The sequence below is a fragment of the Monodelphis domestica genome, chromosome 8, assembly GCF_027887165.1.
Source record: "Monodelphis domestica isolate mMonDom1 chromosome 8, mMonDom1.pri, whole genome shotgun sequence".
NCBI classification, from domain to species: Eukaryota; Metazoa; Chordata; class Mammalia; order Didelphimorphia; family Didelphidae; genus Monodelphis; species Monodelphis domestica.
Genome location: NC_077234.1, coordinates 42311118 through 42336078, shown reverse-complemented (window position 1 = coordinate 42336078; position 24961 = coordinate 42311118). Strand labels below are relative to the sequence as shown.

General features: G+C 37.7%; 1 protein-coding gene across 9 annotated transcripts in view; it reads left to right on the top strand.

The window, feature by feature from the left end:
- The window catches only part of PEX5L (peroxisomal biogenesis factor 5 like), a 298559-nt gene that overhangs the window by 156293 nt on the left and 117305 nt on the right, over positions 1-24961 (top strand). For 4 of the 9 annotated variants that reach the window (XM_007501982.3, XM_007501981.3, XM_007501980.3 and 1 more), the window contains one exon: positions 20403-20507. The exons of 4 other annotated variants lie outside the window; for them this stretch is intronic. In XM_007501982.3, coding sequence (XP_007502044.1) covers positions 20403-20507 — 105 coding nt within the window. Of the gene's footprint in view, positions 1-17288; positions 17817-20402; positions 20508-24961 lie in introns of those variants that run through there. One more of the 9 variants, XM_056807669.1, reaches the window with a different exon arrangement.

The window sequence follows — 24961 nt, the reverse complement described above, 5'->3', positions numbered from 1 at the left end:
ACCCCAAGGCGTCTTGCCACTCATTCAAGTGATGCACTTCCCTTGATACTCCCTTTTCCACTCTCTTATCTGAGGCAGTTGTTGACTGGTGCTAGAGCAAGGATGTAAAGAAAACACATACTGCAAGAAGGAAATCTCTTTTTAATGAGGCAACAACTGAATGCTTCCTGTGAATCGAATCCAGCTGTGCCTGTATTTCCTGCCAGAAGGTGTAGGTGTTGGTATGGTGAGGGATGGGCATGAATATAAATAGGAATGGATGTCAGGAAGCCTTGTAGAAATAGTGTCTGTATCCAAAAGAATTAGCAATGGTTTTCTCCCAGCACTCTTGGTGACACACAATTTAGCCATTGTTCTTGTCCACCATGACAGCACTAGCTGACCAGGCTATCTCTTTGTACCATTGAATTGTGATATAGGATGGATATCAATTTATTTAAAAGAAGCATTGGGCTTTCAAAGAAAAGAGAGGAAGCAAAATAATTAGAAGACTAGAATAATACAACTCAGCCTTGCCTTTGCCAGTCTTAGAAATGGATTTCTGCAGGGTCCACCAAGGAATTTCTTTACTTTTTCAGAAACAAGTACTTATACTAGAAAGTTGTATTTGATCCTCCTTAAGATGTTAGATACACATTGAATTGCTAAATTTGTGTCCTCAAGGATCTTAACAGAGTAGTACATTGGAACCAACCTAATAGGATAAAATGTCAGGAATAAATGTAAAGACTAACACTGGGTTCAAGAAATCAATCCACATACAAAACAAGGCACAGCTATACACCAATTTGTCTGAAAAATATCTGACAGTGTTAGTGGACTGGAAGCTCAATATGATTCAAGAGTATGACATGGAAACCCAGAGATTTATGCTAAGAGCAGCAAAATGTCCATGACTGGGGTTGGGGGAGTGTCAATATTTGGAAAAAAAAAGTCTGAAGATTGACCAAGCCAATAATTTCCTTACCTAATCAATGGCCTGAATTAAAAAATGGCATCAATTCAATTCATAAAAAGCATTTATTAAGCTCTAGAAATATGCAAGACACTTCAATGTTAAACCAAAATGAAAAGAAGTTCCTATCCTCAAGGATATAAATTCTACCATGTAAAGAGTTAAGAAAATGTGAAGTAAGTTCATTGAGAGAGAGAGAGAGAGAGAGAGAGAGAGAGAGAGAGAGAGAGAGAGAGAGAGAGAGAGAAAAGAACTATGGATCTAGAAGGATCAGTCAAAAGCCTCTCTGAGAGTTGGCATCTGAGCTAATTCTTGGGGGAGGTTAAACATTGTACATATTGGAAGTAAGGAGGGAGTACATTCTAGGAATGTGAAACATCTAAAAAATTGCCTAAAGGTAAGAAATGGAATACCAAGATCAAGGATCAGCAAATAGTATAGTATGATATTATCACCATCAACATCATCATCAATAGTAAAGTATATTTGTATGATGTTTTAAGGTATTCAAAGTGCTACATTAATCAATAAATTAATAAATTAATCAAAGTGATATATTAATCAATAAATCAACCAATAAACATTTATTAAGCTAATAAAGTATCAAAAATGGGATTTGAACCTCAATTTTCCTGACTCCAATTCAGCTCTCTATCTGCTATTTCATGCTGCTTCTCAAGGTCTAAAATGTAAATTGTGAAGATGAGTAATAGGAAATAACCTGGAAAGGGAGATTTTGCTCAGACTGTGAAAGACTTAGGAACAAAGGGTTTTGTATTGTATTTTGTGGTCATAGGGACCCATTGATGCTTCTTGAGCAGGGGAGTGGCATAGTCAGCTTAGGAAGACTATTTTGGCAGTTGTGACTATGCAGAGGCTAAAAATGAGAGGGGAAACTAAAATAAAGATGACTCAGGAGGCTATTGTAATACCCCAGATGAAATGTTATTACATTATTAGGGAGAATGCTAGTTGAGGAGACAGTAGGGAGCTGCTGTGGAATCAACAATACTTGGCATTCATTTTCAACACATCATGTGCTTCCCAGACCCAGTTCATGACTCAGGGGCTCTCCTTGTTCTTGTTCATCATCAGCTAAAATAGGAGCTAGTATCAATAATAGAAGCCATGATAATAACTGACATGAAAGGAATTGGGATCAGTTACTGGGGCTTTTGTTTTATGCTTCAAGCCCAGTTCCAAACATGAGCCTCTAACCTAGGCACCAGCATTCCCTTCTTTTCAGCTAAGGGACATTTGAAGACATCATTAGTCTTTTAGAGCAATGAAGCCCTCAACCTGGAACCTACAAAGTGGCAGCAGCAAATGTCATATACTCTAAGGTCCATCGTAAAGATGGAGAGGCCTAGGCAGGCAGGTGAAAGACCTATTTTCCTCCTCCCTTAGGGAATGAAGAAAAATAAGATGATACCCAGAAAAGCAGCTGCCAATGACTCTGGCTATACCATAAATTAGATCAAATCATCAGATATTTATTACAGGATGTCAAGCACTGTACTAGGAAATTATGATAGTTAAAAAAAGCAGATGGCATGGTCTTGCTCCTTAAGAAGTTTGCAGTCAGCATCAAAATAGGCAAGGAGGAGACCAAGTTATCGCTCTATGTGGAAGACATGATGGTCTACTAAAAGAATCCTAGAGATTCAATCAAAAAGCTAATTGAAATAATCAACAACTTTAGCAAAGTTGCAGGATACAAAATAAACCCACATAAGTCATCAGCATTTCTATATATCTCCAACACAGCTCAGCAGCAAAAACTAGAAAGAGAAATTCTATTTAAAATCACCTTAGACAAAATAAAATACCTAGGAATCTATCTCCTGAGACAAACACAGGAACTATATGAACACAACTACAAAACACTCGCCATACAACTAAAACTAGACTTGAGCAATTGGAAAAACATTAACTACTCATGGATAGGACGAGCCAATATAATAAAAATGACCATCCTACCCAAACTTATTTATCTATTTAGTGCCATGGAACTCCCAAAAAATGTCTTTACTGATTTAGAAAAAACCATAACAAAGTTCATTTGGAATAACAAAAGATCAAGGATATCCAGGGAAATAATGAAAGAAACACAAATGAGGGAGGCCTTGCAGTCCCAGACCTCAAATTATATTATAAAGAAGCAGTCATCAAAACAATTTGGTACTGGCTAAGAGACAGAAAGGAGGATCAGTGGAATAGACTGGGGGCAAGCAACCTCAGCAAGACAGTATATGATAAACCCAAAGATCCCAGCTTTTGGGACAAAAATCCACTATTCGATAAAAACTGTTGGGAAAATTGGAAGACAGTGTGGGAGAGACTAGGAATAGATCAACACCTCACACCCTACACCAAGATAAATTCAAAATGGGTGAATGACTTAAACATAAAGAAGGAAACCATAAGTAAATTGGGTAAACACAGAATAGTATACATGTCAGACCTTTGGGAGGGGAAAGACTTTAAAACCAAGCAAGACATAGAAAGAATCACAAAATGTAAAATAAATAATTTTGACTACATCAAATTAAAAAGCTTTTGTACAAACAAAACCAATGTAACTAAAATCAGAAGGAAAACAACAAATTGGGAAAAAATCTTCATAAAAACCTCTGACAAAAGTTTAATTACTCAAATTTATAAAGAGCTAAATCAATTGTACTAAAAACCAAGCCATTCTCCAATTGATAAATGGGCAAGGGACCTGAATAGGAAGTTTTCAGATAAAGAAATCAAAACTATTAATAAGCACATGAAGAAGTGTTCTAAATCTCTTATAATCAGAGAGATGCAAATAAAAACAACTCTGAGGTATCACCTCACACCTAGCAGATTGGTCAACATGACAGCAAAGGAAAGTAATGAATGCTGGAGGGGATGTGGCAAAGTAGGGACACTAATTCATTGCTGGTGGAGTTGTGAATTGATCCAACCATTCTGGAGGGCAATTTGGAACTATGCCCAAAGGGCGATAAAAGAATGTCTACCCTTTGATCCAGCCATAGCACTGCTGGGTTTGTACCCCAAAGAGATAATGGACAAAAAGACTTGTACAAAAATATTCATAGGTGTGCTCTTTGTGGTGGCCAAAAACTGGAAAACGAGGGGATGCCCATCAATTGGGGAATGGTTGAGCAAATTGTGGTATATGTTGGTGATGGAATACTATTGTGCTAAAAGCAATAATAAAGTGGAGGAATTCCATGGAGACTGGAACAACCTCCAGGAAGTGATGCAGAGCGAGAGGAGCAGAACCAGGAGAACATTGTACACAGAGACTAATACACTGTGGTATAATCGAATGTAATGGACTTCTCCATTAGTGGCGGTGTAATGTCCCTGAACAACCTGCATGGATCTAGGAGAAAAAACACTATTCATAAGCAGAGGACAAACTGTGGGAGTAGAAACACTGAGGAAAAGCAACTGCCTGACCACAGCAGTTGAGGGGACAGGTCAGAGGAGAGACTCTAAATGAACACTCTAATGCAAATATTAACAACATGGCAAAGGGTTCAAATCAAGAACACATGTGATACCCAGTGGAAATCACACATTGGCTATGGGGGGTGGGGGGGGGGAGGAAAAGAAAATGATCTTTGTCTTTAATGAATAATGCATGGAAATGATCAAATAAAATATTATAAAATTTAAAAAAAAGTTTGCAGTCTACCTAAAAAGGTAAGATATAGAGAAAGAGGTAAAACTTGGAAAATGATCCCTATTTCCTGATGACCTGCCTCTTCATCTCTCATCTCCATACCTTTGCACTAGCTATCTCCCATGCCTGGAATTATCTCCCTTCTTGTCTCAGTCTCTTAGAATCCCTGACTTTCCTTTTTATAACCCTAACCTTCTGCTTTAGAACAATATTATGTATTGTAGTTCAGTGATTTGCTCAGTATCACAAAGCTAGGAATGATCTGAGGCCAAATTTGAATCCAGGACTTCCAATCTCTAGACCTAGCTCTCAACCCCTGAAACCCCCAGCTGCCCCCTATCTCTGGCTCTCTTCAAGACTCATCCAGACTCTACCCTTTTCCAGAAGGCTTCCTGGTCAGCCCTCTCCCCACACGTATTAATGCCTTTCCTCTAGGATTCACCTACTCTACATACATCTTATATAGAACTTTATACTGTTTGTCTTTCCTGCATAAAATGAGATAATATCTTTTTAAATCACTTAGCTTCCTGATAGACACTAAGTACTATATAAAAACCCTATTTTCTTCCCTTCCTCCATAGGGGAGAGAATTCTGAATTTGAAGTCAGGAAGATCTGATATCAAATCCCACCTCAGATACTTATTAACCCAAGTCACTTAGCCTTCCTTTGCCTCAGTTTCATTACCTGTAAAAATGAGGCTGTTGGACTTGATGTTGTTTAGGTTTCCTTCCAGCTCTAAATCTATTCTTATGAAATCATTAAATCCTTTGGATCTCGGTTTACTCATATGTAAAATCAAAGGGGCTGGTCTAGTTGGCCTATGAGGTCCCTTCCAGCTCCAAATTATGAGCTGATAAAAAACAGTTGTTGTTGTTGTTGTTTTTAAGAAGACAGAAAGCTGGAACTTAAATCCTGTTGACAGAAAAAGCTGGATGGAATGATCAGGGTATGAAAGATTCCAAGGATAAACGAGGGGGTCAGGAAAGTTTACCATTGTTTCCAAGACAGTAGAATTGTTATATCTGTTGTTACACAGAACAGGTGAGGCTGTGTTCTATCTTTAGAAACTTCAGAGAGGAGGTCGACTCTATAAACATCCTCCTCCAGCTACCAACATTTTCCCTTATTCAGAAAATTGTTCCTTTCCAATGCAAAAAAAAATGCCCCTTCTCTTTCCTCTGGCAGAAAACCTGTTGACTTCCTCCCACTGAAAATATGAAACAAATTTCCCATGTTTTAGGATCAAATACAAATTCCTTTGTTGGACTTTAAAAGCTAAACCCAACTTGCCTTCAACCAAGATTTCTAGCCTTATTATAACTTTACTGCCCTTTTGAGGCTCTTCAGTCCAGCCAAACTGTCTTAGTGTTCCTTGCCAACTTCTTCATCTCCTGCTTTTGCATATCTACGAGGCCCTCCTCTCTCACCTCTGCTCCTTAGAATTCCTCCTCTTTGAAGCTCAGCCAAAGTGCTACCTCTTTTAAGAAGCCTTTCCTAATCCCTCTCCAAGGTACTAGAACTCTCCTCCCCCATTGCATCATATTTATTTTATTTGTGGTTACAATGTCTGTGCCTCCTTTGTATATGTTGTTTCCCTTGTCAGAATGTAAGCTCATTAAGGGCAAATACTGTTTTATTTGTATTTCTATCTCCACTGTCTGGCACAGAGATGTGTGTGTAGAAATAATAATATAATAATTAGCATTTATATAGGTCCTTAAGGTTTTCAAGTGCTGAGGGTAAGGAGCAAGTTTCTTTCATCTAAGGAGTTAAGTGGTATATTAGAAAGACTGGTGGTCTTGAAGTCAGAAAAATCTGAGTTCTAGTTGTTCTTCAGCCACTTATTAGCTGTGACTCTAGATCAGTTACTTAATTGTTCTTAATCTGAATTTACTTATTTGTAAAATGAGGACAATGATAACCTCTGCTCACAAAGTTGCTGAGTGCCAGATGATTTAATCTATGTAAAAACATTTTGCAAACCTTAAAGTTAGCAACAATTGTAGTTCAGCACCTTGCACATAGTAGGTTCTATTAAATCTTTCTTGGATTAGATTAGATAATGACAGGATGGCTGATTTTGCCTTTACTTCTATCCAAAATACTTAATCCAGTGTCTCATTGAAAGTAAGTGCCTAATAACTCTTTAATTGAATTGGATTGCAACAAAATGGACAATAGTGCCTTTAGATTCCCAGCAGTTGGTTTAATACCTGGCATTAGTAGGGGCATAATAAATTATTAATTTAATCAAAAATGTTTGCTCCATAGGAAAACCCAGTTATTCATTTGTTCCCTATCTTTTTAGATTCACAGGCAAAAGTGTCTTCTGTTATCTTTACCCCTACACATTCTTCCTGGTCCTTTCTCATAAATGTTACTCAAAAAATAATAGATTGTTTAGAAAATGATCTGGAGTTCTAAAATATCCAATTTCATTGCTCAGTATGGAGGAAAGAAAATGCTAATAAGGTAAAATGATTGAAATGGGAAAATATGGTCACACAATTCAGACTGAAAGTCAATAGAAGGAACATGAATGATGAGACCAATAATGATAGATCAAAATATAACAAGACACCAAATTTGGACTTTAACTCAAGAATCCTGGTTCACTTTGCACATATGTTAGCTGCTATTCTACTATTTTGCAGTTAGTAGAAGTTATTGCAGTAAACAATCACAATGTCAGGTACAAAGTCAAAAATGCATTTTTGTTTTCCAATTAAATCATCTCTGAAGACATAAGCTAGAGATTTTTATTTCTGCAAATGTACTGATTTCATCAAGCCCCATAACATTTCAAAGCTTCCCATATGGAAACAGTAACCACCTAAGAGAATCTATCAAAAGGATCTGAGTATCCATATAGCAAAACCTAAGTGAATGAAGAATGCCTGTTGCCCAGATTATGAGATGTGGTTAGATGGAGAGCTGCTTTGGTACATATATTTCAGACTCACTTTGCACATAAGCAATGTTCAGGGTTCAGAACTAAACAGAAAGAGGAGAGCAGAGTGAATTGGAAAAATTGTGCAATGCTTTTAACAATCCTTGTGCTTCTTCTTGAAATAAAGGCTTGTCTTTTTTACATGAATGTCATTCAGATGACAGCATATGCTGCTACAAGTCTCAGATGACCAAAACCTCTAAAGAAGTAAAAAAAAAATTGAGGGTCATCCCAAGGGAAGTGGAAAGATCAAATGTGGGATGAGCAAGCTGCAACCACATTTAGCAACCAATAATTGTGCAAGGATGTCATTTGAGGATAAAAGGTGGGCTAGTCATATGACTAGAGCAGAGGACAGTATATATATATATATATATATATATATATATATATATATATATATATATATATAGTCCCATTAGTGCCCATATGATTTCAAAGGAACAAGAGACAGTAGTTTCTCAGCATGTTGGACAGGTCCCCCCATGTGGATTAATGGGAACATGTGGACAATAGTCTCACAGGATAGGCAGGCTTGGATGGATTGTGCTTTCCTTCTTTGGAAAGAGTGCCACTATCAAAGAGCTCACACATAGGCTATCAAAGTGCCAATGTGTTAAAGCAAAAAAAGTAGGGAATTTTTAATGAGAAAAGAATGCTTAACAAGCTCATTTGCCCTTCACAGAAAAGTGTATCTATTCTAGGCTACCGAGAGAATTATTTTATGAGTTCTGTAGCAGAAAAAAGAATATCTATTTCCATGTAATGGAGATTAATACTTTCCACATATTCAAGAAAGATGAAGGATTTTGGCTCCCATACAAAAGCTAAGAATCAGAATAGATTAAGTTTCTTGCAGAAACAAGATTTTTTAAAATATGTTTTTGATCATGGTTCTTTTTTCTTATTTGTAATAGATAAAAACAAGTCCAGAAAAAATAATATATTTTTCTAGGCAACTTAAACTTTTATTAGCACAAAAATTTGCATAGGTTCAAATGTCAGAGATCTAAATGAAGGTGCAAGTCTTACAATTAAAAGCTGAAGATTTGTGGGTGGGGGTAGGGACAATAGATAGGCTGCCTTCCAGTATCTTAAAGTGCTGTCATGCAGATGATAAATTAGACTTGTTCTGTCTGACCGCAAGGGACAAAACCAGGAGTAGTAGAGAGATGTTGCAGATGGGTAGAGTTAATAAGTTTGATGGGGGGGGGGGGAAGGACTTCTTATCAGTTAGAGCTCTCCAAATATGGAATAGGTACCCAGAGAAGTCACCTCCTCATTAGAGGTCTCTCAGCAAAGGCTGGAAAACCATTTGTCACATAGATTGTAGAAAATATTCTTGTTCAAGAATGGATTGAACTAGATGGTTTGGAAGGTCCCTTCCAATTGTGAAGTTCTTGCATTCTATGATTCCTAATACTTACCTATAACTTGTCTCAATTTAGGAGTTTAGAGCTGTAGGATCAATAAAATATTCATATCATGTGGTCGTCTTTAGCTTTGGATTGAAAAGGACCCATTGCATTATTTAGCAGGTTAAAAATGAGTTCAAACCCAATCTCTTTGGAATGTCAATTTAATTTCTTTTAATATACACTGATAGTTCCAAGAAAGGAATTGGAGAGATTTACAGTAAAGTAGTTAATGTGAACAAAAGAATTTCACTCACTCTTTGCCATCTCTATTATCATATTCATTTTTCTGTTTATTGATCACCACTTAGAACATGTCATTATGGAAATAATGGTGGTGTTAAATTTATAATCAATCCTAGTCAGTTCTTAGTAGATAGAATTAATGATTGAGTATATATGAGAACTAAATGGTCTCTGCAGTTGTGCATAGAATTTCAGAATTGGAAATGAGTTATGAATACATTTTGATTTTGCAGACAACCCAGCAAACTGATTTCTTAAGTAGCAAGAAGGGAGTGACTAAGTAGAATGGTGGTTAGAGTAATGAACTTGGTTTTGGGAAGACTTTAGTATGAATCTTGCTTCAGGTAGTTACTATTCAAGATAATATCAGGACTTTTTCAGTCTCAGTTTCCTCAACTACAAAATGAGATTAAATAACACCTCAAAGCCTTGTTGTAAAACTCAAAGCAGATGTTATATGGGAATAACTTTATAAAGAACATCACAGATTTTCCCCAGGAAATCTCTTCTTAAACCCCCAATGTTTCCATTTAAAAATCATTTGAGCAAAAGACCAAAGGACCCAGGATGAGGGGATTGGTCACTTTGGGGCAAATACTCTAAATCCAGTGAAAAATTAATCTTCTTGTTCTAGATTCTTTAGGTATTTAATTAGATGCCACCTGTAGAGTAGGGCCCAGAGAATAATCTTGTTTAGTGTTCCAGAACTGCTTTTTTTCCCATTGTGTTACAAGATCTGCCAGCTTTTAATCATCTATGATGTTGGGCAAGGAATTGAAAATCCCAACTCTTCCTTAACAGGCAGAGGCATTCATTCCACACTCAATCAGCTAAAGTCCCCTGAACAGCATCTTGAAATGGAAACTTGAAAACACTAGAGTGTTTTTTCTTTCCTGCCAAAGGATAGTGGCCCCATCTACAGACATCATATTTCTATTCACTGAATGTTTTCTAAGCTCCTTCATGCATATGCTTTTCCAGGAACTCAGAGCAGAGATGTCAAACTCAGGAGTGGCTCCTCCTCAGTGAGAAACAGATTGAAATGTCTTTGGGAAATCATTAACAAAATAAACAAAAGGACAATAAAACAGATTACATTACATTTTACGTAATATTGTACGTATTACACAGTCTGCAGGAATCCTTATGTACAGATTAGAGGTTCCACTTCTATTTGAGTTTGATACTTATGTCCAAGAGAATTTTAAAAGATGTAGCCTCTGGAATTTTAAATCAGTTTACTCAATGGCCTGAGCTATATTTTGGGAAGGCCAGGGCTGTTTTGTTTTTGTTTTGTTTTGTTTTCAAACACCCTCATTTCCTAAATCAGAATACAAATTTAGAGCTGGGAGAGAATTTTGAAGCCATCTGGTCTAACTACTCCATTTTACTGAAGGAATGGACACACATAAGTTAAGTGATTTGTCCAAGGTCACACAACTACTGAGTGTCTGATCAGGATTTTAACTTAGTTTCTCTGATTTTATATTCTTTATCCTTTCCATTGTACTACCAACACACCTATGATGCATAATAAATACTGGTTGAATTAAATTCCCCAAGGAACACCAAGAAAGAGTTTCTCACTTAGGTAGCCAGGAGCCAAATTCTTTAGAGCATTATCAATGACAGACAATAAAATCTTATTAGTTTAGACCTCCCTAATAATTCAGAAGTTAAGGCAAATGAACGGATACTTAGAGAAAGTTTACCTTCAGGTGGTTGTGAGGAGAGGTTTAATAAAGAAATAGAGTGAATAAGATTAAGCACATCAGATAGAGGGAAGCATTTACCCTCCTGAAGAGAACAAACAACTTCTAATTGCTAACCTGGAAAATGGAGATGGCAAATGAGCCTATTTGGTTAGGAAAGCATTGGCCTGGACTTGACTACACTGTTGACTCCTGGTTGATGTTTCCCTTTGTACTTAATGAGTAGGAAAACTTCACTTCTTGAAAAAAAATCTATATTTGAACTTTGCTAACCCATATTTTGCCTCTCAAATTGGCCCAAAGCAATGAGATCAGACTGACATTATTCCCTTGGCCAGTGGGAAGTCAGTTAAAAACCCCATTTTTTAACTCAAGACAATGACTTTTTTAGTGATATGACCAAAGTAGCACAATGGTTAAGGTGTTGAATTGAAGATCCTGTGGTAGGTCAGTCAATAAGCATTTATTAAGACCTACTACAAGCCAGGGATTGTAATAAATGAGACACAAAGCCAGGCAAAAGAGTCTTTGCTTTCAAGGAGCTTACAGTCTAATGGCAAGGGAGATAATCCATAAACAACTATGTTTAAATATCTCATACACAAAGTCAATTGGGGACAAACATTTCCATGAGTTAAAACCCTAACTTTGTTAAGATGATTATAATTTTAGAGGATTAATGAAGGAAGAGATAGAGAAGTTGGAGTCAGGAAACCTGAGATGGATAGCTTCTCACGTTTGCTGCTGGTTAACTCTATGCAAACTATTTTTGAGGCTTCCTCATTTGTAAAATGGGGGGTTGGCCTCAATGACCTATAAGGTCTTTTCCAATTCTAAATCTATTTCAAATAACAACAGTAATGGCTATCATTTATATAGCACTCCAGAGTTTGTGAGGCATTATACATATGTTTTTTCATCTAATCTCCACAACAATCCTGTGAGGTAGGTGCTTTTATTGTCACATTTTACAAAGGAGGAAACTAAGGCGGAGAGTGAGCAATTAATTTGTCCAGGGTCACATAGAGTCTGAAGCAGGATTTGAACTCAGGTCAAATTAACTTCAATTCTGTGCACCAATCTGAATCAACTTGTAAATTCACTATGAGAAGGAAATGCCATAGAAAACACAAAATACCTTGGCCATACTCCCTAGCAATCACATGTATAGATTTAATCAGGGCATTCAGATATAAGATGTTTGGCTCTTTTAAAAAAAAAGTAGTTTTTGTGGGTTTCTACTGTTTTCTTTTGTTTTTGACTCTGCACCCCCAGGCTAGGAGAGTGCCTTGCACATAGAACATGTTCAATAATGTTTAAGTAATTGATTTCCTTTAGAATATTTGCATGGAGTAGGCCTGGCCTTTTAGCTATGTTTTTTGAAAGGTTATAACTAGTGATTTTTGAGCCCATGGCATGCCACGTGGCATGTGGAAGACAGCTAGGTAGCAAAAGTGGGTAGAGCTGAGTTTGAAGCCCACCCACAAACATTTACTGGCTAAGGGACTCTGGGTAAGACAGTTAATTTCCTCTGCCTTGGGTTGCTCATCTATGATGAGAGGTTGGATTTGAAGGTGTCTAAGCTCCCTTCCAAATCTACAATCTATGCCAGGGTTTAGGGGAAACCCCGGGTCACTGAAAGACTTGCTGCTTGGATCGCCATTGCTCCCCACCCACCCCAAAGAGAATTCAGAAGTTTGGGAAGGGAGGAAGAGAAAGCTTCTGGAGCTTCTTATCCCAAGAACTCTGACTTCAGAGTCAAAGGGTGAAGCCCAGACTTTGGATCTCTATCCAGAATAATATCATCTGTAAAATGAAAGACTTGGGCTAGATCATCCTTGAAATACTTTCCAGCTCTAAATTTAGGAGCTCCTTCTCCTCATTTTTGTTCCTAACTCTACCACTTCTAGAATGCACAAGGCTTCAAAATATTGCCAGGGAATGTTCTTTGAATTTCTGTTCTTTGGAGGAAGGTCCCCATTTGTACCCATCCTGGTCATAACTGGTATACAGCCTCAAGAGGGACTTTGTAAACTTTCTTTGGGGGGGAAAAACTAGTGATTACTGAAGTTATTCATAGAAAACAATTACTTAGTCTAGACCATAAGCCTCGGTGTTGCAATAAAGCCAGAGGGTCATATTATTCTGGGGAAATAACTCAAAATGAAAGTGAGGAAGTTCCTGCTTCCAAAGAAGCTTATAAAATGTCCTCCTCAAAATTATGACATTTTAGTGCATCGCTACAATTTGAAGAGGGTACAACTCCTTCTATCATTTACCTTCCCAGGTTAAAAAAAAAAAACAGATGATCCAATTTCTGCCTACAAAGAAATAGAATCCTCAATAGAGATCAGCCTTGCTGAACCTCATTTAGTTCAGGCCACAAGTATTATTCCCTCAATACCTTAGATGAAGAACTCTTCCCCTTTCTCTGGTCAAGGTCTGGAAATAGAAGGAAATGGAACTGTCTTCCTAAAAACAGAGTGAAATCTTTAAAAAATGGAAGTACATTAAGGAGGCAACATGGAAAGAATATTGGCCTTCAAGTAGGAGGACTAGGATTCAAACTCCAATTCTACCATTTATTAGATGAGTGACCTTGGGCTATCCACTAAACCAGCATGATTGCAGTTTCTTTATCTGTAAAAGGAGGAGGGGAAAGGCAGGGTTCTGTAAAATCCCTAAAATCAGAACTCTAGAACTGGAAGGGATTGTCAGCAACCATTCAGCCCTCATTTTACAGATGAGGAAAGTGAGGTTAAAGGGGGGGGGAAATGATTTATCCACAGCCCATAGGTAAAAAGCAAGAAAAACAGAATCTGAATCCACCTCTCAGATGGCAGACCCAGTTCCTTTCCACTGCCAATGCTTTCCCCCCATTTTGAATGGACCTGTGATTTTACAGGGTTGGGTAACTCTCGGAGTGAAAACTTTCTCCACTGAAGAAGAGCAGGAACTCAAAGTATGTGTTCCACTAAGGTACTGAGGGCTAAAAGGATCTGCCATGAGTGGACCAGTATTTATCATGGGATCTGGCACATCTTATTTCCTTGACAAATGTTGGTTAATTGACTGATTGATGGTCACAAAGCCAGTATGTGATAAAACAAGTGTTCTGGATTCCAAAGTCAGATCTCCTCCATCTGCCACCTGAAACTGCTTTTTATAATGCACTTATACGTTGAAGTACCAATCATCCTAACTAAGTCACTTAATTTTTCAATGTTCTAGGTAGAGACATAGAGACAGAGACAGTCTGAGACAGAGAGACTGAAAGCAGGTTTCATATATATATGTGTGTGTGTGTGCGTGTGATTTTTGTGATTTCATTCAGATGTGATATTCACAGCTGTGATTTCATCTATATGCATACACATATTTCTTATATGCATTTATACATATGTACACACATATATAATTATATATAATTGAGAGGGCATTGATCACACTATAATAGAAATTTAAAGATAGCCATCATGGAAGCAATATTAAAATCTGTAATTGGAAAAGTGCAGAGAATTTAAAAGCCGGTTTAGGTTTATTATAAGAAAAACTATCCTGAGTCATTGGGAAGTCATGGGCTCCCCTGAGGTTCCCACATTTGGGGTTAAAAGGGCTGGTTGAAGCCATGTAGTCCAACCCCATTGTTTTATATCTAAGGAAGCTAAGGCCAAGTGCCTTGCTGAGGGAAGGGGTTCAAGCGGAGATTCTTTGTCCCCAATCTACTGTGCCTTTTTCTCCCCGAGGTCTTTAAGCAAAGGCTGCCTGACAGTGTTAGGGATGCTGGAGAGAGGATTCTTGTTCAGGTACCATTTGGATTAAGTGGCCCCAGAGGTCCCTTCCAATGCTCTAATTCTGTGATCATTCTTTCTAGTTTATGCAAATTATCTTTAAATCTACTTGTTCCTTCTCCAATTCCATGTGGCCCTTGGGAGAGTTCTATTTGTATAGAATCTTTAGGAAGAATTTCATCATGCTAAACATTCAACTTATGGAATTTTTTTAAGTTTTCAGGAAAAAATACTTAAGCTTAAGAAAAGATAACCTGGCAAGGTGAATAAAGTGCTGTGTTTGGGGTCAGAAAGATCTAGGTTCAAATCCTGTCTCTGACTTAATAACAATATGACTATGGGAAAGCGACTTAAATTCTCTGTGCTTCGATCTTTTCATCTATAAAAGGAAGTGTTTAAACTTAAGCAATCTCTAAGCTCCAAATCCATGATTTTGTGATCCCAGGCAACCAGAATGGAGAAGGACCCTTGAAGGCAAAGTTGAAAGTATCAAGGATCTTTATCCTGGAGAAAAGGGAACCGATAGAGGGGGCACAGTAGCCATTTTCAAGTATTTAAGGGGTTATCCCATGGAAGATAGATTGGACTTGTTGCCCCTGATCCCAGAGGTTAGGAGTAATAAGTGACAGATACAAGTTGTAGAGACTCAAATGTAGGTTGGATGTCAGGAATAAATTCTCAGTATTTAGAACCATCTGAAAGTGGAATGGGCTGCCTCAGGAGCTAGTGGTTTCTTTCACTATACATTTTATTTTTTAAAAAGCTCTTACCTTCCATCTTAGAATCAATAATATGTATTGGTTCTAAAGGAGAAGAGCAATAAGGAGCTATGCAAAGGGGGTGGGAGGTAAGTGACTTGCCCAGGGTCACACAGCTAAGAAGTTTCTGAGGCTATATTTGAAGCCAGGACCTCTTGCCTCTGGACCTTGCCTCTCAATCTACTGAGTGAACTAGCTGCCCCCACCTTCACTACATATTTTCAAGCAAAGGCTAAATGTTTTTCCCTCCATTCTAGAGAGGGGATTCTTATTTAACTATGAATTGAATTAGATAGTTGTAGAGGCCCCTTCCAAGTCCAATGATCTGTGGTGCTCTGCTGGTTTGAGATACTCAAGCAATTTTTCCACAAGAAGGAGAAAAGGACTATATGCTATGCCCTAGTCTCTATGGTTGTGGATGATATTTATTGACTTATTGACAGGCCAGATTGGACAAAGAAAGTATCTTTGAAGGCCTTTTTAATTTCTTTGAACCAATCTGCTCTGACATTCCAAAAAAAAAGTTTCCTAGTCAAACAGCAAAACCACTATCCAGGCAATTAAAACACTTATTGGAGGTCTACACATGAGAATTCTCACAAGGCTAGGTGACTGGGATATCTCTCTCAAACAGCATTATATGTGCCTTTTATCATCATTAGCATTCTTAGCATTTATATAGCCCTTTAAGGTTTGTAAAGCATTTTCACATGGGTTATTTTTCTATTTGATCCTCACAACAAACCTATGATATACGTGCTATTGCTATCTCCATTTCAGATGGGGAAACTGATGTTGAAAGGTTAAGTGACTTGCCAGGGGCCACACAGCTAGTAAGTGTCTGAAGTAGGATTTCAACCTGTCAGGTCTTCTGATTCCAAGTCCCCAAGCCACCTAAGTGTCCCTGGATATTAGCTTTTGGTTAGACAGGATCCCCCAATACAACTATGGTGAATAATTCAGTCTTGAAAGACCATATGGGTCACCATTGGGAACTACTAATTAGACTGCCTTGGCTTCAGCTCCTAAGAGAATCCAAGGTTGTATTACTTGGGCTCAGATTCTTTATAAAACAAGAACAAGAAGAGATAGGGAAATTATTTTCTTGATAAATCTTCATGTCTTATTCTATACAAATTATGTCATATTAATGTTTGTCTGCCATTATAGCCACAAGCTGATGGGAAGGAGCTGTTCTAAGTCTTAGTGTTTATTATCAGAGCACTTGCTTTGCATAATTTATTTGCTCTCTGGGTGTGTACAAATTACCCATCAATCCACTTGCCCTCATGAGTGTCTCATAAACCTGAAATGTGACCCACCAGAAAAGCATGAGGTCCTATAAAAAATCAAAGACTTAGTCACAAACCCAAAGGAATAATGGAATTTTCCCATTTTGTTGTTGATGTCATTGTCCAAATATCAAAACAAAAGGATTCCTTGGATTCAATTGCAAGTTAGAACACAAATATTTTCAAATGATAAATGATGAACATTCTGAAATAGTATCCAGAAAGTATCAAGACATGGTGATTAACTTCTTGTGTCTCCCTGCTGTCCTTTGTGAAAAGTCACATACAGAGAAATATGACTCAGAGAATATAAATTCACTTATGTGCATGAAAGAATATTTAGTGTATATTTTGTATATTGCCATCATGCTAATACAAACAATAGAGAATAAGTGATATTGAATTCTAAGTGTGGTTATATTCAGAAAAACGAGTTTGAAATCTGCATTATCATGGCATGCATGTGTTCCCTCCCAAGACTGATGCCATATCTCACTGATTTTTTAAAGAAGAAAAACGGCCAGGTTCCTGACAGCCCAATAGAACTGCTGACAAGCCAACTGTGCTGTTTCAGAAATCACTAAAGCTGTCATCAGCTGGGCTCTGAGGGCTAGAGTTGCTATTGTTAGAGATGAAGGGGAGATTCAAAAAGAGCATTGCTTGATTTTGAAGATGCCAAGTGGAGATGGTAGACCCTTGGGTAGGGGGTGGGAGGAAATCTCCCTCTGATGCTCAAGTAAAGCCCATTTGAATTGGTAGTGGCTATTGGGAGCAATACCTGGAACCAAAGAGATGTCATTTTTGCAGTGTTTACAATTCTGTCCTCTGACTGTAGCCACACTTGCACCACAATGAGATCTGGGGTCCATTCAAACACCAAAGTGCTTATTAGAGGGGGGGAAATTCACCATAAGCTCTAACGTGGGTGTCATGACTCTTTCCAGGTAGTAGGTGTAACCTTGAAGAAAAAGTGGCACTGTCTTCAAAAAAGTGACCTGACTCTGGCCTTGGTGGGTTTTTTCTACTGTGCAAGAAATAAACAGCACCGCATGTGTTCCCAATACATCCTTTCTCGCTGATCACTGCTTTGTTCTAGAGTTCAGCATGAAAGGACTAATTTTTATTTATTTCTTTTCTTTAGTAAAATAGCATGTCAGTTGCTAATCCCAGCTACTCCGGTTGCACACATTTTTTTAATTAAAAAAAAGTTTATGGATTGGTAGCATTTCAAATAAGTGCTATATTATGAAGGTTAGACCTAGAATCTTTGAAATGCTGACCAATTGACATTATGTTCTCTTAGCCCAAGAAATAAAACTCTTCAGTTTTTTTCATTTGATTTGATTTGTTTTAATTACACTAGTTATAGTAGATCTTATTTCTTTGAATAGAAAAGGGGATTCAGACTCGAGCATGCTTCTATTGTCCGAAACTTCTGGGAGCATGGAAAGAAATCTTCACGGGTGGAATATGCTCTTTGGGAATATAAGCTACAAAGACTATGTCATGTCAAGTATTTAGTTTGTAGGTGTCTTTGGCCTCTAATGGTTCTCTATGCTTTTTAGGGTGAATGTGTCAGCAAACTAATTTTCACATCAGTAATGAAATGTTATATGGTTTTAGAAGTGGTCTAAGAAATCTTTTCACAAAACACAGAGTTATGTGCAATCCTATAAGGCATTAATATTGCTCCAATCTAGAAGAACTCCTGTATAACAATGAACTCAGTTATCTTTATCTGTACATAGATCAAGAACTAATGCCACTGCATTCAGAATGGCTGTGAAGATGGCTGCCATTGAGAAGGTTGGGGAAATTTCTGAAATTCAATACTCATAAGATATTCTGGAAATAAAGAGACATTTCCCATTCTGAATTCTAATTTCTTAAAGAAATCTAACATTTTAGGCAATTTTACACATTCTAAAATTTAATCACAAAGAAGAGAATATATAATTGTTCTCAGAAATGAATTACTGTCAGTTGAATTTTATGAAGGAAAGCAATGAGAAAATTAGATAATAGCCTCTTTAACAAAAAAAAGGGATTGCATTTTAAATGGAACCCTTATAAAAATCAGATACACTTTGGAAGCAATATGTGTCCCATAACACCTTGGTAATGTTTACAATTCTATCTCCTTTTATTATTTTGTGGTAGTCAAGATAATTGGCCTTCCAGCTTAACACTGGTCCTAGCAAATATTGCCCTTTTCAGATACTGAACACTAAAATTCAACCATGCTCTTTAATCTATCCTATACAGGACACTGCATTATTCCTGTGAACCCCAATCCCATTTTAGCACACTGCCAACGCAAACTTTAGGTGCCTTCTCAGAATCAAATCTCTCTTCCCTAGGAAAGTCCTTGTTTAGAAAAGAGGATGAACAACTAAGGAACTGAGAAGCCCACTTTAAAAAATGATGTTTATTTTCTTTTGCTAAAAGATTTGGAAGATCACTTAATTTTCACATCACCTGAGAGGCATCTAAATACTTAGCAGATTAGGTTTTGCAGATTGAGAGACTTTCAAGTTCTCCATTTCTTTTAATGATGAGAAACTACTACTCTCCAAACTCAACAGTTGGGAATTTGGGGAATATACAAAGTCCTGCCATCCTTTAATCTCTAGAATTGTGATCAAATAGTCTACAATTATCATCTGTAAGGAAAGTAGTTCCTAATTCACCTGTTAATCATTCTTTGGTTCATATCTGGATTTGCAAGACTCCTTAGGAATGACAACTTTAGAACTCAATTCTAATTTCTTAGTCTCAGACATCTTTTCCTCCCTCAAAACTCTTACCTTCTGTCTTAGAATCAATACTAAGTATTGGTTCCCAGTCGAGAGTGGTAAGAACTAGGCAATGGGGACTAAGTGACTTGCCCAGGGTCAAGTGTCTGGGTCCAGATTTGAATCCAAGACTTCCCGTTTCCAGTCAGACATCTTGATAGTCAAGAAAGAGATCACCCCACAGTAGAGAGGAAAAATATGTATATTTTAAAACTACCATTCATTTTCCACTCTACCCAAGGTAAATTAGAGTGCTTGCTACCCCCAAAATGGCACCTTGAAGATCTGCCTTCTTAGGTTGTCCAACCCTATTTTTCCCCTCTAATTGGGTATACCATTATCATCCAATTAATCCATCAATCAACAATTATTTTTCAAGCATCTATAATGCTCCAGGCACCATCATGGCCAATGGGTATACAATGACAGAAATAATCCCAAACCTCAGGGAGCTTTTATTCTACCAGGAAAGATGTGACATGTGTGAGGGATTTCTAAATTATTGCTTATGCCATGAAGATTGCATTTAAAAATATTACAAATATAAAACATGATGTTAAGATTCAATATATCATCTATAATGTCCGTGGTAAAGTTGTAAACACTAACTAGATGTTCACAAATCTCCTTTCCAGTATTTTTATGTATTTTGTTCTCAGCCAAGAGCCTCCAGTCTTCCTTCTACCATCCTACTCTTCGTTTATATTGTGGATTGTTCTTTAACCAGTTAGAATTTCTTGTAACCAATAACAAGTTCAAGTTTCCTCCTGACCCAAGTCATTGTTGGTTTCACTGTTATAGGGGAAAAGCTCTAGGGCAGCCGATAAGGCTGTTGCCATGGTGATGAAGGAGATACCGAGGGAGGAGTCTGCTGAAGAAAAGCCCCTCCTTACTATGACATCACAGGTGGGCAGACCAATAGGGTTCCAGTAGGAAGCTGACATATGTTCATTGATCAGAGACTATGGTTTTTAACTAGTGGAGAAACATTCACTCTTTGGAACCAATCAAAAAAATATAGACAGTTTTCACTGAAACAATTATAAAATGAAAAATTGGGGGGCAAGGGAAAGGAAAATACAATTTAGTATTTAATTATGGGTATTAATTTTCATTACTCAATCTTATTGTTTTTTTAAAAATATATGTATACATACAAATACAACAAATGTTGCTTCATTATGAAGGACTATTGAAAAAAAAACTTTTGGAAAAGGATAACCATTCATTTAATGGTACTTTTGAATAAAAAGAAAATTACATGCAAATTCCAGTTTACAAACTTATTTGACATAGAGCCCATAGACATATGTCAGTTTGCCAGCAGATTTTCTAAACTGATTTTCTTAAATGTTAAATATATCCATGTTGTGAATATGTGCATTGCAAACATATGTATACACATATTGTTATGGATAACTAACTTTGAAGGGTGATCCAAAAGTCCACTTGCCAGAAATTACTTGTGCAAATTTTTGCCTGTGTGATAACCTTGATGTTATAAGCACTGTTTGGTCTGTAAGCACAAAGGGGCCATTTTTTGCATCCGTAAAACTTAATTATATGAAGCAAATCTGTGCTTATGTGTATGTAGGTGCTCTCTGATAATGTGTGGGAGGCAGCCAGCTTTTGAATCACCCTGCAAAATTGATGCATATATGTATATATATATAAGATAGGCGGCATGGAGTAGTGAATAGAGAGCTAGCCTTGAAATCAGTGAGATCTGAGTTCAAGTCTTGCCTCTGACATATATATAGGCTGTGTGTCTAAGGGCAAGTCATTAAATTCTCCATGCTTTCAAACAACCCTCTAAGATTCTGCAATATAATTGAAAGGGCATTGGATTTAGAATCAGAGAACCTGATTTCAAATCCTAAGTGTGCCACTTACCACCTGTGAAGCTTCAAATAAGCCACCAAATTCTCTGGACCTCAGTTTCCTCACCTCAGAAATGAGGGGGTTGGACTAGATGACCCTAAGGTCCCATACAGCTCTAAATCTATGATTCCATGATTCTGTGATTCTTATGATTCAAGTGGATGGCAATCTGAACCCTTGGAGTAAGTTTTCATATGAAAAATTTCCCACAACAAAGAAATCACAGATCTACTTACCACCTCTAACATAAAAGGACAAAGTCGTCCACCTCTGTCCATGGTGCTGCCTTGCCAGTTTTTTATTTCTTAATTGAAATTAAATTTTTATTCACTCCTAACATATAATGTAGCTTACAATATTATGTTTCACACTTCATTTTTCCAAATCCAGTCAATACAGTGATTTAGTTCAGTTAACAGGGTGTGTCTGGAGTCAAAATGCCACACGAAGACCCTTAGAGAAGGCACTTATGTCCAAAGCCACATTTTAGTAACTCCCTTTACTCTATCAGCAAATCTTCTTTCCAGCTGCTGAAAACATATGTGGTTTTGTTTTATCCTAAGCGTTATGTTGTAAGTAATGAAAATTATAATGACACGTTACATCCAAATTGGGTGATGAGAACGTCTGTTAGAGAGCCAAGGAGCTTTGGCTGAATTTTATATTTTCAGAGCTGTTGGGTTTTTTGTTGTGTGTGCGTGTATGAGTGTGCGGTATGTGTTTTAATCTAGAAAATAGAGAAGCTTCATTTCAATGATGCACAGAAGATGTTGATGCAGTTGCTTGGTATTTATCAACTTTTCCAGACCCTAGTTATTCCACCCACTTTCCATTTTGCATCCGTTAGATGTTTGGCAGAGTTTCTCTGAGTCTATATGACCTTTGCAGAATCATCTCAGCCAAAATACATAGCCAGTTTCATTCCCAGCTGCTCATGAGACTGCCACATGAGTGGCAGGGATGAATAAATACATCAGGGGTCTCAGATGTCCACTGATTGCCATATCCCTGCTAGTTCCAGTCTGCAGCAGTGTATCTGGCTACCCAATGCCACTCTTCAGGACCTGCTTTGTTTAACTGAACCCTCTGTCTCTTCCCTGAACACAGATTTCTCTCAAGCAATTCTGTGATTTGCAGTTATCCTTTTGAAATTTCCAAAGTGACTTCTCTTCACATGATCTTGACCTGTTTTGTCCAAAGCGATGATTGCCCTGTTCTTGTATTCAAGAGTGTTTGTCAATTTCTTCCTTTCACATCTGTCTAATGTTGCTATATGTTTTTGACAATCTGTAAAAGCATTACTGCATGAAAGTTCTAGATTGCTTTCTTTCAAGCATCCTGTTCTTGTTGCACGCTGCCTGGTTTATGAATTGGCAACATGAAAGCACCTATTCATAAACATTTTGGGCACCTGTTGTGCTAGGGTTTTTTTTTAACAAATTGATTCAGTGACAGCTGTTATCCAGTTACTTCTCAGTTGATTAAACATTTTTTTACTTGATACAATCAAGTGGATTCTCCCCCCCCCCCCATGCTATACACCAGTGGTGTGTACCAGCCCCCCCCCCAAAAAAAGAAGCAGGATGATCTGAAAAAGTGAGTACTTTCCATGGTGACCATAGCATCCAATCTACGACCCATATCATCTTTTGCTCTCTTAGCCTACCTGTATGAATGTACTAGTGTCTTGAAGTATTTTTGTGCTGGTGTCTCTACGTCAGCCCCTCATCGAGGTGCTTTGTTCATGAGAATGCGGTGAGTGGCCCATGTCCCCATTTTATAGAATCATCTCTATCCATGGTCTGGGAGGGAAGGGGCTGACACTTCATGTCATGAGTTACTAATGGGTTAGAAGTTAACTAGCTTGCTTGCTAACACAGTGGATTTTCTTGGAAAATCACACAGATCCACTCAGAATTAAGTCAATGTTACATACAACCCTTCATCTACTCAATGATTACTCATCAGACCAAATTATAACCACAAAGCTTTAGAGTATCAGCATTTGTCATTCTGTGTTTATATGCTGTAATGCCTGTACCCCATACCTCACCTTTTCAGCCTTACTCCCATCCCAAGCTGCAGTCCAGGTTTCTCTCGAGTCTAATGGACAAAGTGAAGCTAATGTTGAGTGTAGGATCTGAACTCAGTAATTTCTGAATGTCCTAGAGAGTTATATGATTGTGATTGTTATTCATTCTTGCTTTATGACTCCATAGACTGAGTACCACCAAGAATTTAGGCACATCAAACAAGCCAGGATTCCAGATGATCTTGAACTGACACACTCCAAAAATCACAGGGAAAAACACAGGTGGGACCATGTGGGACAGAGGCCACAAATGAAAAGTCATATTGAGCCAATTTCTGGTAGGTGCAAGAGTGAGAGACAAGATAACACAATGCAAAGTATTTTGTCAAGAACAAGAATGCCAGGTTCAAATTAGAGTTCTATCTTTTAGAATTCCATGATCTTTGCTAACTTCTCTGAGCCTCAGTTCTCTTCCCTGGAACATGAAGGGTTTTGTGTAGATGACCACCAAGATCTCTTCCAATTCTAAGTCTATGAACCTATATAGTTGAGTGAAATATTTGAGGGAGGAAAATATCGAGTTTATCAAGTTTTAATAGGTGAACCTTTTCATTAAAAAGAATTAGCAGGAAAGTCCATGAGCTGGGAGTAAGCAACAAGGAGGGAGAGTATTCTAGGCATGAGGGAAACAGGAAAAGGTAGAGAGCTGGGAGATGGCCTCTGGTGTAAAAGCAACATCAGTGTTACTGGATCAGTATACAGTGGGAAGTAAAGTATAAGAAGTCTGTAAGGAAGAAAGGGACTGGGTGGTGAAGAGCTTTAAAAGCCAAACTATATTATATTTGGTGCTGGAGGTGATAGGGAGCCACTGTAGGTTAGTGAGTTGGGAGTGATATGGATCATGATTATTGCCATGATGCCAATGTCCTCTCACTCCCTTACTATTCTCATGTCAGTGAATGATAGATCCTTCCCCACAATCACTGACTTACTTATATAGCTCAAACCATCTCCACACCACGAATGGTCTTGGTATCTACCACTTTTCACCATACACTAACCAAATACTCACTTTCTTAGACCCTTGAATCCCACCCCTTGCCCTCTGCAACCACAATCTGTATATCTCTGGTATAATCCATATCCCTGCCTTTCCCAGCTGTTTCACTGTAGGAAAAGTAGAGGAACAGAGAGAAGCTTCCTGATCAGACATCAGCAACTGCCTACTCTTCCCCCTCCCAGTGTTGTAGAATGCCAACCTTACAGAACATTAAGTAGAGCCTTGTTTCTGCTCCCATCACCAATGCAAATGATATATTGGAATTAAGCCCCATTACATTTGTTAGAGTAAATTAAAATCTATTAGAATTCCCATAATATCTAAAATACAGAATTCTCTTTCACAAATCATTTCTACTATAAGGGAAGCATTTTGGTCAGTATTGGG